At 47.7% G+C, this 19,238-nt stretch overlaps 1 protein-coding gene across 1 annotated transcript; it reads left to right on the top strand.

The window, feature by feature from the left end:
- The first annotated feature begins 3,153 nt into the window (after positions 1 to 3,153).
- Positions 3,154 to 15,954, top strand: LOC130529543 (EMILIN-3). The gene is made up of 6 exons (XM_057039894.1): positions 3,154 to 3,842; positions 12,065 to 12,187; positions 13,025 to 13,323; positions 13,479 to 13,804; positions 13,888 to 14,238; positions 14,364 to 15,954. Exons 1-6 carry the CDS (start codon positions 3,658 to 3,660, stop codon positions 15,489 to 15,491), a joined length of 2,412 nt encoding a protein of 803 aa, XP_056895874.1. The 5' UTR covers positions 3,154 to 3,657; the 3' UTR covers positions 15,492 to 15,954.
- The last annotated feature ends 3,284 nt before the right edge of the window (positions 15,955 to 19,238 follow it).

Genomic DNA, 19,238 nt, shown 5'->3' with positions numbered 1-19,238 from the left:
CACGATTACAACTGGAGCCAGTCTGACAGGGAGGGAGCCATAAAACACATGAACAAAAGGCCTTATCGGACTTTACCATGCACACAAACACCTTCTGAGCAGCGGGAACAGGCCCTGGATGGCACACGAGGAAACCCCTTTCACCTTAAAAAGAAAAAAAAAAGACTTTTGTTTTAACTGCTAATTATTACAACACAACATTTTACTGATTTTTCTCTTCACTCTTGTCAGTAAAGGTGCTTTCGTTTGACGTAAGGACTCTTGGGAGCTAGCCACCTGACGACTAACTAACCGTAATTAAGGTTTATGATAAAGAAGCTTGGACTTTCACCCATACCTAGGGGGGCTTGTTTTCAGATTTCATTGAGCCGCTTTGCCATTTTATGCCCAATTTTCACCTCAACTTTAAGTTTTCAAAGCCTTTTAAAAGCTGTGTTTAATATTAAGAGCCCAGCCTGAGTCCCTGCTGTGACGGGGAGGCTGTGGGGTGATCGTTCCAATACAAAGGCCTTTATCCGACCCCTGGACTCTTTTTTTAGCAACTGTTGCTACAGTCTCAGGGCCAAGATGCCCACGAGTCCACAGACTGAAGGATGGCGGTCACTCTGTCTCTGTTACACGTTCATCCCTTTCTGAAGCTACTGAAAATACCTGCACAGATAATAAACACCATCGTGCACGTCGCACGGAGGGCTTGTTTAGTTACAAAAAATAAGAGGAAAAAGTGAGTCAGTGAGTGTGTTTGGACTGTGAAATGCCATTCTGTTCTCAGACCGGCATCTTTACAAGTCTACATTCTCCTGGAGCTACAGTGGAAGAAAAGTCCATCATATGAAGACCCCTCTGACCCCTGTGAAATTCCTGTGTTTGCCCCCCCCACCCAACGGATGTGTTCGCATTGGCTGCAGCCTTTTGAGTTATCTTTGCAGCTTCCTCACCATTCAGATGTTATTTGTTTCCAACTGCTTTGAAGGGGAAAAAAAGTGAGAATAAATCATGTTTTCAAAGACAGAATCTTGCAGAAACTCCGTGTTTGTGTCAGATTTTATTGCTGAAACTACAAGCTAATTAGGAAAATGTGTTTTTGGGGCTTTTAAGTCAAAATCAAGTGAACTGTGAACTTCATCTGTTTGGGCTTCTTTTTTTTTCTCGGTGAAATCGACGCCATGGAAAACTTCCTTTCCCCTCTTTGGTGAAACCACCTGTGGGGCTTTAAATGCCCCCTCAGCGGGGGGAGAGGGTAATTTATCACCATCTACTGTATCTCGTAGATGCGGGCTTGATTTTACTGCCCAAGCCACGTGACAACGGGCAGATTTTTTGGGGCGATGAAGGGTCAAATTGCCCAGAAAAAAAACAACCATCTGGCTTCAAGTGCAGGTTCATTTCTGCTTGTGGATGTTTGTTCCTGAGCAAAACGGACTAAATCAAGAGGTCTCAGCCTCTAACTCTGGCACCTCTTCGACACCCAAAGGGATTTTTTTTCCCCTTTTTTGACACGTGCAGCAAATTTGTCTCTTTCGCCATGGGAATCGGGAAATAAATGACAGCTGTTCCCCTTGTCTTTATGAAGATTGGATTTCCTCCCAGGTCACCAAGAGAAAGGATCGAGTGTCTTTCTTATTGCTAAGTAGCTGATGTCACTAAACTGGAATCCACCCACTTTCTCTAGTTTTGTGCCCCTGACTCTAAATCTAATAAGTGTGTCCTGTCAAAAAAAGTCCTGGATTCATCAACATTGTCTCTCATCACTGCTGGATTGGACCAGGAGGCTGTACGGAGTCACATCTCCCACTGGGAAGGTGAAATACTGAACACAGGTTGCACGTCGCTGAGAGAAACCAGAGTAGATTTCTCGCTCACTGGCGTGTATTCCATAAAAAGACCAAATTACTATATTAACTTAAGCTCTGGGGGCTGCACACATGTTTAGATGTTGCACGAATCTCATCTCAGACGTTTATTCGGAGTATGGAATCCGTAGAGAATCACCAGATATGGAGACTTATCTGAAAATATTCACAGATGTAGCGAAAATAAAAGAGTCCAACTGGTAAAATGATCACTAGTTCCTCTGTATTCTAACAATCATTCAGGAGTGACCTGCCACACATCTCCACACACACCTGCCACCCATCAAGTCGACATCCAGGAGGAGAAACTGAGGCCAGACTGGACGTCTGGATTTGTCCTCTTCATTGGCTGTTGGTATTCTGGTGACCCATCAGCGGGGACATCCAGCCCAGGGTTTGTGGATCTTTATATAGTTTGGAGCGGCGTGTTAATCTTTCACACCGGCCTGTAAATGAAGGGTAAACAGAGGAGGGTAAACGCTACCCCGTCCACACAGAGGTGAGAAGGACGCTGCAGACCAGCCGTCCAAACAGAGGTGGCTCCTTCAAACACTGGCCTCTTCTTTCGGACCTCTCTCACCATCAGGTGCTGATTTTGATTTTGCTTAAACAGAACAAAACGATGATCCCGGCGTTGTTTTCCCACCACTGTCCGTTTTGCAAAAGTGCTTTTCCTGATGATTAAAATGGAGAAAGACGCGCGCGGCCCGGGAAAGTCTGCCGTTCCCAGGAATTTTAATTTAGGAGGTTAGTTGGGTTTTGTGCCGTGAATGACCCGGGAGGCGATTGTGTATGGATTCCTGTTGCATTTGGAGCGGCGCGCCCGGCTGGGGTGCGTATCGCAGCTGAAGCTGTTGCTGAGATGTTTAATGACTGACCGCGGTGAGGCAGGTAGGAGGTCCATTGTGTCCGGACCCTCGACGTTTCAGCCAGCTGCAACCGCCACGCACATGCCAGTGCACGCTGGGGCAGCGCTTTGTTGTACGGCTGCCCCCGAAGCGGATGGTGACAGGGGAAAAGAGAGTAAAGAAATTAAGGGATTACAGGGGGGAGTGCATGTTTGAAGGAGGATGATGGGGGACTCTGATTTCGATCGGTGGGCACTTACACGTCTGCGAAAGTGGAAAAGAAATATAAAATGGAAAGAGTTACCATGTCACCCCCCCCCCCCCCCCATCCTTGTGGGGAGCCGCCAGCTTGGAGCTGGGGTGGGACATGCAAATGCAGCCCATCTGTCCGCCTGCCCCTTCAGAGGCTGCAGGACTGCGCGCTGCCTCTTGCACACACCCCCCTCACTTGTGCGGGGAAACTTGAAGGCTTGAGCCTTGTCAGCAGGTCTCACACATGTTTACGTGTGTGCGCCTCTAACGGGCGCACGCCTGCACCGCAACCCTTCCTAGAGGCGCACTCAGGCTCTCCTTCCCTCCTTCCGTCTGTCCTCCTCTCTCCTTTCCCCTCCTCCAGCACACCTTTGTGTTGTTTTCCTTGCCCCCTCTTCCTCCTCCCCTCCCTTTTTTCAGCCACAACTTTTCCTGCCCGCTCTGTCCTGCGTGCTCAGACTGTGGCTGGTGTGCGAGCTGAGAGCGTGCTGAGGGAGATGCTGCTGATGCTACAGCTGTTGGGGCTCCATGTCTCCTTCTGGGCCCACTGAGGAGGACAAGACTGCACGTGAGCTGGGGAGTTTAGGCGCCGAGCTCTGAGAAAACGACAACTCTCGCAGTTCTCACGAGGCCAGCTCAGCTTTCCAGACGGTGGAATTAACTGAGTTTTTGAAAGATTGAGAGAGGCGGGGAAAGAAATAACAATGAGGACCAATTTTTGTGAACTGGCCGCACAGTTTTTTCTCCTCGGAGCGCTGCTGTCTGCAGCGGACAGCAAAGGAACTTTCTACGGAGGTCATGTCAACCCTTTCTATGGGAGCAGATACAACTTGTACAAGGCTGGACTCAATCCTCACCATTCACCTAACAAGCCCATGACCCGTCACAAGTAAGTGCTTTGGACATGTCACAGGCACCGGGGCAACTTTAACTTCCCTCCCTTGCTGCCGATTAGTGAATTCAGAAATCATAAATCCCAAGTGGCTCAACGGCTTGGAAACTGGGCCCACCTCGTATACAGTAAACATGTGTCACCGCGCAGCAGAAATGTGGTTGTAGTTTAGCCGCTGGCTTGGGAATCGGCTCTGAGTTGCATCTCTCCATCAGTTCCATTTTCTGGGGTTCACACCTAAAACCATCTGTGGCTGAGGATGAATAACAAGGCAACGGTCATATTAAAACAAAGCTGCCATTATTGTGCTGATGATAGCGGGAGGGGGATGCTGAGTAACTCTGTGTGTGTGTGTGTGTGTGTGTGTGTTTGGAGTCTACCGCCTGAAACACTGTTATGGAAGTGCAATATTTTATGCAGATGGCGTCTGTCCTGCGCTGCCCTTTTAGCTCGGCTTCCCATCTGAGTCGTTATGTCTTTGGACGCCTCCGCAGTTACCTGCTGTGTCACACCAGCGGCCTCAGTGCGCTGCCACCGGCCCAGCTTCACCTCCACACACATGCACCCTCATCTCTGATGGGACCGGACCGTATGTGATGCACACTGAGAGTGAAGCACATACAAACCTCCTCCTCCTGCTCCTCCACCTCCTCATATAACAGGATATTTATGTAAACCTTCCCAATACGTACAATAATTGACCTCAGTATAGTAACTATGTGTGTGTTGCTCAGCTTTCTCATTAACCATGACCTTTATCTGTCCCTTCCCACTCAGCGTATGTCCTCGTGTGCTCAGCCTTTTACTCCCAAACGCTTTCGCTTTCTCTAAACTGTGTGCGTTGGCACAGATCTCACAAAGCCCCCACGTGTTTATCCAAACTGCTCGCAGATGCCCGCGAAGCTCCGGGGTCCCCGCACCGACCCCCCGCAGAGAGAAACGTGCACTTTATACTCACCACATACCATCTACAGGCTGTTCACTAGCTGCTGTTTTCAACTTTTGCTGCATGCATGCAGTAATTCTCCATAGATCAAACCTTGTCGCCATGGTTTCCTGCACATAATGCGCGCTATATTTAACTGCCCTTCCTGCGCGCTGGCAGCCACATGACACGGAGGATTTTTAACAAAGGTTATTTATATTCGTCAGGGCCAATTTTAGGTCACAGTCAGGCTGAACGCCGACGGGAAAAGAGGAAGTAAGCACTAAATAGATCTTATTGTGCGACACATCTGACACTGATGCACGGATCTGTGTCATCGCGTTAGTGTGAGACCTGCAGTCCCGCCTGGCTCACAACAGCCCCGTAGACACGACGCTGTCAAGTCTGCACAGATACATGAGCTCAGTTGTTGTCGGCTGGCCAGTGGGAACAGAGGCTTAAAAATAACTCCTGCAGTTGCAAGCGTGCCTGTTTGTTTATGTGTATTTTGTTCCGGGGGTTGTAAATACCAATTGCTGCTCCTGACCGCGCAGCCGTTTTAAAATAACACATCTGCTTTCGGGGAGATATTGAAGAATTCCACTGTCTCGGTGCACTGTCCATCTTAGCGTTGGCTTATTAAAGGTGCTTTGGCAATAAAAGGAAATTTTACAATCCTTGACTCAACCACTGCAGTTAAAAAAAAAAAGAGCGCTGTAATCACAGGCTGGCATCTTAGAGAGTACAATACTGTACCTATCACAGCTTTATTATGGGGTTGGACCAGGCTCAAATCCAACAATGGTGGCAGTTTTCCCAAATGCTTTGGCAACATCACCAATATAATTTCAAAGAAAATCCCAGGTAGTGTTCATGTTTGGTTAATCGGTGAGGTGACATTCCGAACGGGCCCGTTTGTACAGTACAAGTCAGAGAGAGCGCAAAGTAGCAGGGAAACTTTTCAAATTCCTTCAAAACACCACATGTCCAAACTGATCCGTTTAGATCCCAGGGATTTCTGCATGATATGCGGGACAGAGATCAGGCAGGGAAAGGTCAGAGGGGTGGCAAAGGTTAGAGGTTGTGCGTTGCAGTTGTAAGTTTGTGTTGCATGTGCACTGGACACGAATGGAGCCAACCTCCTGCTAAGGGTCAAAGAGGCTGGTCAGTGAATTCCCAAGGTCCACATTAACCCACATTAATCAAAAGTAACTGCTTTCACCAACCTTCCTGCTGAAACATTTGCTATTTTCCTGTCAAATGGATGGACGTAAGTTTCCCAAAGTCACAGATGAATGGATCGATGGATGGATGCCGTGACCCAGCACCTATTTCCTTTGATGATTGACGTTCTCTTGACAAATGGGAGGCCGTGTTTCTGCCCGACCCAGCTCAAATTCAATCAGACAGCTTGGGTTGTAACTTGTGATATAATCTTGCATCAATCATGCTCCCTGCCGCTAGTCAGTAGCACAGATATAAAGGTTCGGGTTCCTGGCAAAGCCTCACTCCAGGCACCATCTCCGTTGGTACAGGGGCTTCCCGTGAGACTCTCCTCCACCATGAACTTTTAGAATTAAAAAAATGGTCTCTGTATGAAAACTTTTTCCGTTTGTGACACTTTCCTGCCTCTGTTCTTTCACTGACAACCAGGAAGTACGGCCCCGCTTCGTATTAGCCTGGAAAATGCTACCCTTTTGTGTCGCGCATGGCCATTTATTGTTTTGTAATCTCGAAATTTAGTTTTAGCTGCTCGGCCTTCCCATCTCTCAGCATCAAGCTCGCTCTGGATTTACCTCCCAAGCGTAAACAGCACAGCTCGCCTATGTCTAGGAGTTCATCAAGAATCCTTTAGGAACACAGAAAGCTATTCTTACGTAAAGAAGATTATGTGCTTTAGGACGTGCCTGAAGATATGCTTGCTGTTGTGTGTTTTATGGCCCTCAATCCTCTTATTGTATTTCAACAGAGGAATCAAACAGCACATAACCAAACTGGTGGACAAAGCAACATATCCGTAGTGTTAGCGGTTAAAAAACCTTAAATTAAACTTTCCACTTCTCTGTGTTATTAATGCAATGATTGAATGTGTGAAACAAATGTTGGGCTTTAATCTCTAAAAACCAGAGCCATCTTTAGCGGCTTTGCCGAGCTCACATCATCTCTAAAATCCAAACCAGTAGCCACAAATTCAGATCAACCCACACCGATTTTGTTGAACGCATATAATTAAGAAGCTGGCTCCCGAGGAGGACAGCTGACCCGAAGACACGGCTCTTTAAGATGCTGTTAAAGATTAGCAAGGTTTTTCTATTGGGCCCGCTCCAGCCATAAATCTATCAGACACAACAGCAGTGGCTCGGGTTCAAACAGTCAGGAACCCTGCAGGTGAGAGAGCGCTCAGTAATGGGGAAGGTGAAACCTTTGGCACTGCGGCGTCAAAACATCTGAGGTAATGGATGGGAAAATCTAGAGGGCCCAGTTTGCTGGGGTCACGACGCGTGAGGCAACACTGAGGACATTCAAGGTGGAAAAGATATGAGGAAAAACTGAATTAGGAGGCAAGAGTGCGTCCCCGGGTAAGCAAACAGAGTTTACCTGCAGTTTGCAGATCCAGCAAAAGAACGGAAAAGGAGCATTATGGGAAAACATAGACACTGAAAGGTGAGTTGTTTTGGAGCCAGCAGAGGGTGGAGGTCTGGCAGCAATAATATTTGCTAAAAATGCTCCACATGAGAATCTGAGATGGGAATTCTGCTTTACCCCTGGGAGGTTGGGAGGCGATTTGGAACTGTAATGCTATACTGGAAATATTTACAGTGGGACCAGTCAAGCAGTCAGTGGATGGGGGGGGGTCTGGAAGCTGCAAGGACAAAAAAAAAGACAATGTATTGGCTTCTAATGTAAATGTGATTAATGTTGGAGAGAAAGGAAGTAGGTGAGGCAGGAGTATTATCCAGTGTAGTGTTCTCTTAATGAGGTGAGAGATCAGGTGACAGAGGAGGCGCTCTAAAGACTTTAATACTCAATCAATTGGAGCTGTATGTAAGAAATTTATTTGAGGTAATCATGTTAATTTCAAATAGTTTTAACAGTGACAACAGTAGTCCAGCCAGAATATTCTCATTTCATAAGAAAAACATCAGCCCATAAATAGCGCTGATGTTTAAAGGTGGTTGCAGTACCAGTTCTGGCCACAGGTGTACCTTTAGCTCCTCTAAATGTTGTGACATGAACCACCCACAGTAGCTGCACAGCCACATACAAATAGCACCACCTCCCCCATTAAGATAATTGTACCCTGCCAGACCACAAATACCACTGGAGAACATGACAGAGAGCTGAGGGCTCCGACCTGGCCTCTGGCATCTACGGATCTCAGACGTTCATGGGATGGAATGGAGAACCCAACGATCAAGCCGACAAAGATCCACTGACATTGTCCCTGTGCCAGATCCAGAACCACAAGAGACCTCCAGAGGTCCCATGGCAACGTGCCTACAGATTTTGGGGACATATATGGATCTAATTTAAAATCAGTGGGTGGCTGTGTACAACAAAGACTTTAAATGAAGTAAAGCTTGGATCATGAGATTTGTCTTATGTTCAGACACCACTAATGATGCATATTTCATGTGTAGCCGTAGCAATGCCCTCATTCTCTAGTCTTCATTTGGGCCAAATTTGGAGAAATTCCTCAACACATTCCTGAGATATCGGATTCACAAGAATGTGGGGCACGGACAACTTGAAAACAGACATCATATGTTGTTTCTGGCCATGGCCGTCAGTCTGCGCAGAGGAATTAGGATTAGACGGCAGCAGCTTTACAAGAGTTCAGATTGTAGATGGAGTTTAACATTGCATATTAGATGAGTGGAATCTCATGATGCAGGGGAGAAGGTGTCAACTCCACAGAGTCTCGAGCCCCAAGACTTCTAATCCAGGACCTTGTTCGGTCTTCTTCAAAGGAGAGAAGAAGTCACAACAATGGCGTGACTTCACACACACACACACACACAGTGGATGGATGATGAGTGAGGCCATTTACGCTAATCTAACCGCAAAAAGACATTTCAGAGCCAGGTGTAATGAGGATCTTCTGGAGTCACCGTGTGCAGCCAGTCATTCCCAGCTGTCACCAGCGAGCAGCTTGCTAACACCCGTCTCTAGGTGTCACGTTGGCCCAGGAATGACACGTGAAAATAGCTCAGCCCAGCATCCCTCTCATGTCTCAGTCTTTCCCCTCCGTATTCCCCTGACCTCCAGGTTTTCAGCTTGAATCCTTCCACATTGCCCAGATGCAATAATGGGCAGTTAAGATGCTTCAAAACGACCATTGATGTGGTTTTACGGTGACTATTTGGTTTGTGTGAAAGTTTGCACCTTGTGAGTCAAAACGGTCAGTTTTTCCGCAGCAGAGGAAGCGACCCGCGGTTGGCAGAGGAGGTGACCCGTGTTTGGCCCGACCTACGGCGAGTCGCCGAGGGACGCCAGTTATCCAAACACTCCGTTGCGATTCTCCCAGATCCTGATCTCCTCCGTGTCTGGAAGACGGTGAACATAGAATATCGCTCGTGGCCACAGCAGACGCTGTCACATCTACGCAAACTTGCAATAAAACAGACGGCGGAACGCAGATGCCAAAACAGAAACAAAGAAACTGTTTTTTCTCTTTCTTTCTTCCTTTCCACCCTCAGCACATCTGGATATTTGCACATTTTCAGTCATTGTGCTCGAGTGTGAAGGTCATTGGCTCCATCAGATGTAAAACCCGACAAACAAATCAGTGAACATGGACACTTTTGACTTCACGGCATGTAACGTGGGATGGGGGGGGGGCTTGCTAACTGTGCTGTATAAACAGACACTGCCCTCACACAGCTGTCAGGAATCCCTGTATGACTGTACAAGCTTTTAGTATTCCTCAAATACACCGAAACACAAGGTCGAAAAGCTCATTTCAGACAATAAAACTGTCATTTCTGAAGAGGAAATATACCTATTTTAAATAAAAGTTTTACAATTATACTCCCCCCCCATCCCTCCGGTACTCTGGACAGTATTATCATATTTTCTGCACTAATAGGAATCTCCATTACCGCCACCATGTGAATTTGATCTTGCGCAGACATTTTTTAACCAGAGGAAAATAAAGGGGAGGAAAAAAAAGTAATTTATTTTGGCACTGAGCATTTTCAGCGAGCCACGGATGAGAGCAGAAGGGAGTGACCAGCATTTAAACCCTCCCACAGGAATCGCAAACAAAAGTGCCTGCAGGTGGGGGGTACGGTGGGGGGGTGGGGGGTGTATGAAAGCGCACTATTAGCAGCGGTGTAACATCAGCAGAGCGAAGACGGGAACCGTCTGTGGATGCAGACATGATGGAGCAGCTCATGGTGATGGTCAAAGACGTTTTCCAAAAGTATTGAAAGTACTTCTGGGAGTTGGGGGGTGGGCATGTTGTCCCAACGGCAACCGCCTTCGGTTCCTTAAACGGGAGGTTGCTGACAGGTATTTCTTCTTTGCGGGCTCTTTTCCCAAACCAAGACGCTGCCAAATCTCACACCCTGAACCTTCTGAAGATCTTTATGACTTTTTGAACTTCCTTTGAAAGGCGCGTTCAAGCTTTACCTGCCACTTTCTCAGCACCCAGCCTGCCAGTGGATTGGCAGCTTGGTATGAAAGGGGCCCTTTCCTTCCACGACTATTAGCACGTGTCAACGCGGGCTAGCATGTACGATGACCACATGCTGTCAACACAGTGATCTGCAGGAATGGTGGTTTTGACAGCTTCTGACGGGTCAGCTCGCCTATTAGCCATCTGACCTCGTCCGCATCTCGGCCCCGCTCCTCAAAACACTTCTGTTCGCTCCGAAACAGCTGCGGAGGAACGCTCAGTGCCGCATGTGTTTCTACGCTCCCCGCTGAACGCAAGAAATACTTTACACGTGAGTCCGCAGAGCAAAGATCAACGTTTCCTGTGTTGCACAAGAGCCGTGGAAACGTTCAGGAGTTATTGAAGCTGCGCTGGCAACCGAGCAGAAGGAAGGTCCAGTTCCAGCGTGACGCAACGACGGATTTGTGTGTTGAAGTGAAGCTGTCATGCGTTTAATTCAGGACATAGCAGGTTCCGAACAGTCCGGGTGATATCTTTGGGGTTTTCATGCGTCGGTGATTTCGGCTCAGGGTTGCTCACTGTAAATCGATGACCTATGAAGGAGGAAACGTGTTTTGAGTTAGAGGGGAAGTGGCTGAATTCCCATTTTTAACAAGTAGGAAATAAGAGGCAGACGCAGCATCCTTTCCCATCATTGGTCTCATAGCAGAAGTATCTATAAGTGTGTGTCTATTATTATGAGCCAGAAAAACATTGCTAAATATATATAACAACCCCTTCAGTAACATATAAAGAAGCTCCTTCACATAATAACTTGAGATACGCCTGATCTGAGGTCTTATTGCACTGCAATAACAGACCTATTGTGTACATTCAAACAGTAATGGCAGGCACACGATAACATCACTACATCCCCGTGTAATTAAACGAACGGCAAAGTGAAGGTTTTCGCACAGACTGAACCCGCCTGAATCCTGTTTGCTGGACAGATATAATAACAACCAGCTGAAGTTGGAGGGGAAACGATTGTTCGAAGGCAAATATCTGTGAATGCAATCAAAGGCAGTTGGGGAAGCTGTTTGTGTCAGAGCAGTCGATTAAAGTCGATCTGGGGGATGCAATTACTGTGGTCTTCTTTCCTAATTTATTATTATTTAGGATTTGGTGACAGTAAAGAGGGGCCCTTTGGGTTCGATTTGAATGGGAAATGGGCTGTAGGCTCATCCAGTCACACTTAGATTCACCTGCTGGTGGCAGCGACGACCTCCTGCACGGGGAAATAACTAATCGTGCTCATTAATACAGTCAAGCTGAAGAAAGTTGCTAGTTTGAGAGAGAGGCCGCGGGGGTCAGGGAATTGAACCGATGTTCTTAAGGTTGCTTAGAGTGGCCAATGTACACATGGCTTAGTGTGGCGTTCATACTGTAGTTTCATGTTTGTAAAAGACAATATCTCTTGTTTTTCTTTCATTACCGGTGAGATATTGATGTCAAGCGTCCTGTTACTGTTGGACATTTCAGGGCTGACTCAATCACTGGCAGCCGTGGAGATTCCGCAGAGGTTGTACAGTCAAACTCTAAAGTTATGAGGAGCAATTCAAGTGTCAGTATATGGTGCAGATCAGTGTTTTAATTTGCCATTTTAATGTCATTGACACTTATCTGTATCTGCAGGAATCATTGTGCATACGTGGTCCAGAAGAACATCACATGCACCATGCAGGACGGAGTGTCCACCTACGTGAAGGCGGAATACACCACCAAGTGCATATGGGGCCAAAAGTGCCCTGTTGTCATGTGAGTATTTCACAATAAACAACAAAATCCGAACGTTTCGCTTCACTTTTTTTCGAAATGAATTTGCTTGCACATAAAACGGAGGCGAGAAGATCGCGGACTATAATCTTTGTCAATGCTGCCCTCTAGTGTTTGGGTGGTGTTATGCCCGCTATTAAGCGGATTCTCGGGGAGGAAAAACTGGTTCTTCCAGCCAGTTTTAACGAAAAGATTGTGATTGTCAAATTCAAACTGCTATAAATTTAATTTAATTTCTTTAACCTGTAAAGATCGCCCCCCCCCCCACACACACACACACCTTCCCGTGCGTGTGTGTATGCTTCAGCCGTTTTTGCAGAATTGCCCATTTAACTAAACATTCTTCTGACAAATGACACAATTCCCCACCCTGTAAACATCATCAGGCAAGATCGCAGAGATCGGTTGTCAACTCTAAGGAAAGGGCTTGGCTTGAGTCGCAGAGGGAACCGTTGGAACAAGTAGACAAGTTCTCAGGCAATACACTGACACGATGCCAGAAATACAACCGTGTTCATAAAACCAAAAATGTTTTATTATAATAGCGTGTGTGTGTGTGTGTGTGTGTGTGTGTGTGTGTGTGCGCGCGCGCGCGCATGAGAGAGAGGGTGGAATAAAAAAAAAGTTCATTTCAACAGGGTTACTAAGATATTTTTGATCGATTTAATGTTAATCTCCTTATCCCCCTGTAATCCTTTTATCTTTGCTCTGATTATCCCTCTAACATTGTCTGTCTTGGTTTTCTCTTCTTCTGATAAGACAGCTGGGAATTATGCCCCTTACCTCTGATAACCACGGTTCTGGTTATCTGACCCGCAGGTACAGGACGATCTACAAACCAAAGTACAAGGTTGGTTATAAAACTGTGACTGAACTGGAGTGGAGATGTTGTCCTGGGTACTCTGGAGAAAACTGCTACGATGGACCCACCTCACTGCCGGATGTCGTGGTGCCGCCATTCAAAGGTTCGGGTTTGCCCCATCGCCCAGGGGTGAAAGGTTACCCCTTTGGCCCTAGACCCCCCATTGACCACCTGCCGGGTGGAGGCCAGCTGGAGCCAGGCCGACCTTACCCTGGTGGGCCTGATCATAGACCAGGACCCTCAGGGCAGCTGCCTGGTGAGAGGGGAAAACACAACTGTGGTTAAATAACATTTGTGTGCTTTTGCGTGTGTGTGTTTCTGCATGAGAGAGAGAGATATCAAGAAGATTTCTATTTCGCTAAAAGACTAAGTTTTTCTGTTTTCTAACTTATTCTTTCATCCTCCATCCAGGAGTGACCGGGGAACGTTTGGACCGTATGGAGGAAGACATGCGCCGCCTCACCAAGGGTTTGGACAGTCTTAATGGGATGGTGGTGAACCTGGAGGAGCGGCTGCGCACATCTCTTCGAGAAGACACAAAAAGAATCCTGGTATCTCTCCTCCCGAACCCTCCTCCTCTGCCTGACGCCACAGTGGAATTTGGGACGATCCCGGATGGCATTCCTGATGGACTGGAAGGAGGCGAAAGCTTCCCAAGTTATGGAGACTTAGCGGGGAGGGTGATCGAAGTGAGAGACGAATTGCGAGCCAAGACCCTCATCCTAGAGGAGATTCAGGTGCCTCACTATGCTCGTTGTATTTATGTCTCAGCTTCCTGTTATTTCTCATCTTCCTCTGAGTAATCCCATCTTCTCCACAGGGCATGGTCTTGGGTCATGATGGGCAGCTGAAGAAGATTATGGAAGGAGTAAGGGGAAGGCCCATCCCCGGTTCGAGCTCCAGTATTCCTCTAGACAAGATCCTCGACATCAAGTTGGCAGGAGTGAGAGCGGAGATCCTGGATGGCTTCGAGCGCCGTCTGACCAATCTGGAGAATCACTGTGACACAAAGATTGGTGAGGTGCAGCAGCAATGCCATCGGGATCACCTGGATGGTCAGGAGCAGATGCAGCAGTCTCTGGATGGAAGGGAGACCGGAATCAGGGAGAAGCTGGGCTCCTTGCAGGCTCAGATCCAGGGCCTGACTCTGACTGAGAGCTGTTGTGGGCAGGTATGGGCCATGTTACAACACTGATGCTCCATGGTGATGATGATGATGATGATGATGATGATGATGATGATGATGATGATGATGACCTAATGACCTGTTTATGACTGGGTTCTTCATTGCTGCAGGTTAGCAGTCTGTCCCACCGTGTGTTGCTGCTGGAAGAATCCGTCAAAGGTTTGACAGAATCTCAGAGACAGCTTCAGAACGCCCTCGCCGACCAGAACATACACGTGGAGACGCTGATCGAGACCCGTCTGGTAGACTTAGAGAGCCGCCTCAATGCCACAGACGTGGGCATTGTTGGAGTGACAAGCCTCCCTGAGGGTCTAGATGGTTTCAAAACCATGTTGGAGGATAAGCTGAAGACCCTGGAGGAGCGAGTGTTTGTGGCTGTTGAGGAGCTGAGTAACGCCACTGCACCGGCACTGCTAGAGGGTCAGGTGGTCCCAGCACTGGAGACAGAGATCGAATCTGTACGGAGGAGAGTGGAAGGAGACCTGGATGGCTTCCAGAAGCAGCTAGTAGATCTGGAGCTCCTCTGCACCTCCTCTTGCTCGCCCTCCACCCCTCCAGCAGGGGGTATCAGCATCACCACAGTTGAGGAAGAGTGTGACGGGATGGAGAAGAAAATGACTGAGCGCCTGGACACCCATTCCAACCAGCTGGACCGCCTGAACAACACCCTCCAGAACCTGCTCTTCCATATCGCCCAAGTGGGTAATGAGGACAACGTCCACGGTGAGATCACTCTGCTGAAGGTCAACATAAACTCAGTGAACCGCACGCTGAAGGGATTAAAGGACTCCATCACCTTCCTCGCCCACGAAGTGGGCCGCACCAATGACACCTGGGAGCACAGAGAGCACCAGCTGGTCAATCAGGTTCATGGCATCACCCGGCTGGTAGGCCACCAAGCCTCGCTGCTGGGCGCCGGGGAGAGGCGTCTAGCCCAGATCAAAGGAGAGCTAGTGGCTTTGAAGAGGCGGTTGTCAGGGGAGCTCCAGGGTTGCCGGAGTACAGCAATAGAAGTACAGAGGGAGGTGAAGGATGTGGATAGCAGGGTGAGCAAGGTGGAGGGCCAGTGCAGCACCCTGGGAGAGCTCGCAGAGCATCTGGAGAGAATCAGAGCAGAGCTCGAGAGACACTCAGACTCCTACCTGGCCAAGGTGAACACCACTCTGGCCGACCATTCAGAACAGTTGGCTGAGCTGAAGGGGGAGGTCAAAAACTGCAACCAACAAGGAGACCAGTAGCAACTGAGCTACAGAACCGTGCTGACCAGACAGACTTGTGTGTACCCGTTACCAAGCTCAAGTGACTCCCTCTGATTAGCCTCCTCTCTGAACTCCGATCTGTACATATGAAAATTAGCCAAACCCTCAACAATAACGTTTCATGAACTCGCTCTTCCAGATATTCTGGTATTTTAGTTTGACGAAGTGGGCGAGTCGCAGAGCACAAAGACACAACCTGTTGTTGCATAGATGGGCAGTATTCCCTGGGAGAATCTAATGTAGGGCATTTTGTTTCTGTGCTTCTTACGTTTCTCGTTTTCACATTTTACTTTTTATCTAATTTATATGAAGTGACGAATTTATGACGATGTTAAACTGTTTGTATTAGAGAATCGGTAATAAAGAAAAGTGGATATGGGACGCAAACGCTGCTACGGGTTTCTGTTGACAAGCTAACGCCACATCCACCGTGTGAACACTTGTCCGGCCTCTTAAATGCCAACTGTGTCCTCTTGGTGCTATTTACGCATTAGTAACTGTCTGTTCTACACGTGATTGAGAACATGTATTTCTGGCGTGGCAGTTATTTTGCTTTCCCAGCGTTCCAGATGTTGCTATGAGGAGACACTCACAGCCTATTACACGATGAGAAATAAAATCTCAGGCTCTTGGGATGCGGGAAATGGTTTTTTTTAGACACAATTCTGGCAAATAAAGCTTCATAGACATTCAGTTCTCTAAAGAGAGCTCTCGCCCTGGTTTTCAAAGGCTTTCTGTTTTTCTGCCAAATCAGATACTGCAAGTTTGTAGTTGATACTATCAAACTGGTGTTTGTTTTTTTCAAGATTAAAAGTAGGAACTGTGTGTAGCAGCTAACAATGTTCTTCATTTTGGGCGCACTTTCTCTAAAGGGTTACCTCACATCATTTTGAAACTAAATCAAGGACATTTGGGGAAGAACAAAAGCAGTTTATTGCAGCATCAAAATTGGGAAGTAAAACATTAGAGGGAATTATTGTCATTTCAAAAGCTGGTGAAAGTGAAACAGTGCCGGTGTTGACGTGGGACAGTGGTGATGCTATCGAGGGCAGAGGTGAACCTGGCAGTGCCGCTGCGTTTACAGCCGTGATCAGGCGTGTTGTGTTGAGTAAAACAGGTAAAATACCACCTTAAACTCTGAGCAAACACACATCATGAATGACGCCAGTCGGCCATTATTTGATAACAGGTTTTAACAGAATAAGAGTCATCCTGGAAACCTTGACTCAGCAGCCAGTGTGAAACCCAACATATAAATGTACTTTAACATCTGGGTACACGTGTAAGCCAGCTGTGCGACCATCATCTAGCAACGTTGAGGGAAAAAAAAACACACAAAAATAAGTAAATATATAAAATAGTTGGTTTCTTCAGTGTTTCAAAGTAAAGAAAAAAGTACACTTGCAGCAGGATTTGCCACATTGTTCAAAACCCCCAGAAAGAGTAACATAAACACCACCGCCGCAGGTTATACGAGCAGTTTTGCCCAAGTTGGAGCAGTTGAATGGTCCAACTACACATCAAATTGTGGGTTTAGAAGTCTAAGATACAAAGAACGGACTTCTGCATTTCCTTCAAGGTTTCAAATGATGACTACGCCTGCAGTCTGGCCGCACCATCGGCACGTTTCACTCAACATCAGCAAATACTTTCAGACAGCAACATCTCTCACCAATTAACTGTCTCTCAGCGTGTAATGAAGACCAGAAAGGCACCACGTGCTCCGCAGCCTGTTGGCTGAACTCTGAGGCGTGACTCGATCGCAGTAATTCGATTTCATTGAAAACTGCCAGATATGAAGACAGAGATGCATCAACAGGAAATGAGTGGGAATGAGTAAGCATGAGTTCGCCTCCCTGACACACCACCTCATAAGACTGTGGTCACATGAAGCAGTCAGCTCATGAGACACGGGGTCACTGGGGTGGAACAAAGTACTGTAAGCAGCAGAAAGTTGTTGGTTATACGGCAGATAGCACAGTTAGAACAATTGAACTGATAAAATCCAGAAGCCGGAAGCCAAGCACAGAAGGGAGGATGTCGGAAAAGGAGGATCTGAATCAACGACATTGTCGTGGAGCCATTCATGAGAATAAATGTTTGGGGAGGGTCCATTCAGAGGCCTCTGACAGCCCAAGTGGAAGAGAAGTTGTACTCCACTCCCACTATGTAATTTTGGAAGTGGCATTATAAATTCATGCATGCCTCTTGTTTTTGTGCATTCACAGGACCATTCTGGTGCACAGTGCATGGAATACCCCCCCGAAGAGTCATAAAATCCTAAAAAAAGGCATGTGGGATGTGAAAGGGCACATCGTTCTGGTCTTTTCTCAGAGTTGGATGTGTGTGAGCATAGAGTGAATGTGGCCAACGCGAAGGGAGAGATGAAGATGAAAGGGGGCGGCAGGATGGAGGGGAAGCTCTCCGAGGCCCACCCCCGAGGGGCAGGGTTTACACAGACTGGCACCATTTACCCCCAGCCATTTTATTTTTATCCACACATGCATCCATTTTATCCGTGTCCTGCTGGCTTCCCTCGTACGCAGACAGGGGAGCGTGGCCGTGACAGTGAGCGTGAGAACGTAAGCCTGGCTGGCTGACGAACGGCGATGTGACGGGCAGGGCAGCCAGGAGAGCAAAGGAATAGGCGTGGAGGCGAGAGAGGTGTCAAAAGGCAGGGTAGCAGATGTGTCTGCTGCCACCCCGTCACTCCGTCAGCCGACAGGGGTCACAACACCAGCAGGAGGACATCGGCCCCCGCTCAGGTGTGCAGCCACAACAGGCCGGCAGCGGCGGATCCAGGCCCCTCCCCAATCCTCCAGACCGGCTGCTTATCAGAAGACCACCGCGGCGATGATGCAGCGAAGAGAACCACGGGAATCAAGTTACTGTAACGAGATATAATCCTCACTTGAGACCCGTGACGGTTACGCAACACCAAAGGCTCATTATAAATTCATGCTTCTTGTTTTTACGTGCACGCACGGCTCAGCCACGAGGCACTGTTGTCCTCCATTACACAGATGCCTGATTTAACCAGATACGATGGCACAGGCCGTTGAATGCATGATTTTAGCAAGTAAGGGCCATGAAAACATGGGGGGGGGGTCAAAGGCCACAATTCTGACATCTTGCATCTCGCGCGTGCGAGTGGGAGTCACTCACGTATATAAAAACACAGCGCTGCAGCGTGGATAATGGGTGTGAACACGTTTAGCTAATGTATTTCCTTTGTGCAACTCGCCTTTAAACGTCAAAGCGGATCCACACATGCAAACGGCGTACAACGGCAACGGCGGCGTCAATGACTTCAAAGCCTCGGCGTGGCACGGCACGATGTGGCTGAATTAATAAGGGATGCGTACAGCTGGAGGAGGTTGTATGCACACGCCAACACAAATAGCTTGAGATCTGAAGAGGGTGGCTGGCAGCTAAGGGACACTGATGTTAGCATACCGGGCCTTGTGTTTCCCAGAGTCCATTAAGATGTGTCGTTGCCGGCCACCCTCAGCCACTCTGCCAAGGCTCTGACACACACTGCAACTATTGTTAAACGGTATGATGGAGCGGGCTCGATTTCAAGGTCTTAATAACAGAACAAGCAACAGAGCAACATATTAATTTTGCTTGTGCCGCGGCCATTTTGTCCATTATGTTTTGGAGAGTAAAAGTGTTGGAAACGATGAACTAACTTGGATCCCTGTGCAGATATCTAACCCTGCCACT

The sequence above is a fragment of the Takifugu flavidus genome, chromosome 8 (assembly GCF_003711565.1).
Source record: "Takifugu flavidus isolate HTHZ2018 chromosome 8, ASM371156v2, whole genome shotgun sequence".
NCBI lineage: Eukaryota > Metazoa > Chordata > Actinopteri > Tetraodontiformes > Tetraodontidae > Takifugu > Takifugu flavidus.
This window is presented reverse-complemented; position numbering and strand designations above follow the sequence as displayed.

Coding starts and splice junctions, on each gene's coding strand:
- LOC130529543 (XM_057039894.1), top strand. CDS start 3,658: ATGAGGACCAATTTTTGTGAACTGGCCGCACAGTTTTTTCTCCTCGGA. Junction 13,324..13,478: donor ACCCTCAGGGCAGCTGCCTG/GTGAGAGGGGAA, acceptor TCCTCCATCCAG/GAGTGACCGGGGAACGTTTG. Junction 13,805..13,887: donor TCATCCTAGAGGAGATTCAG/GTGCCTCACTAT, acceptor TCTTCTCCACAG/GGCATGGTCTTGGGTCATGA.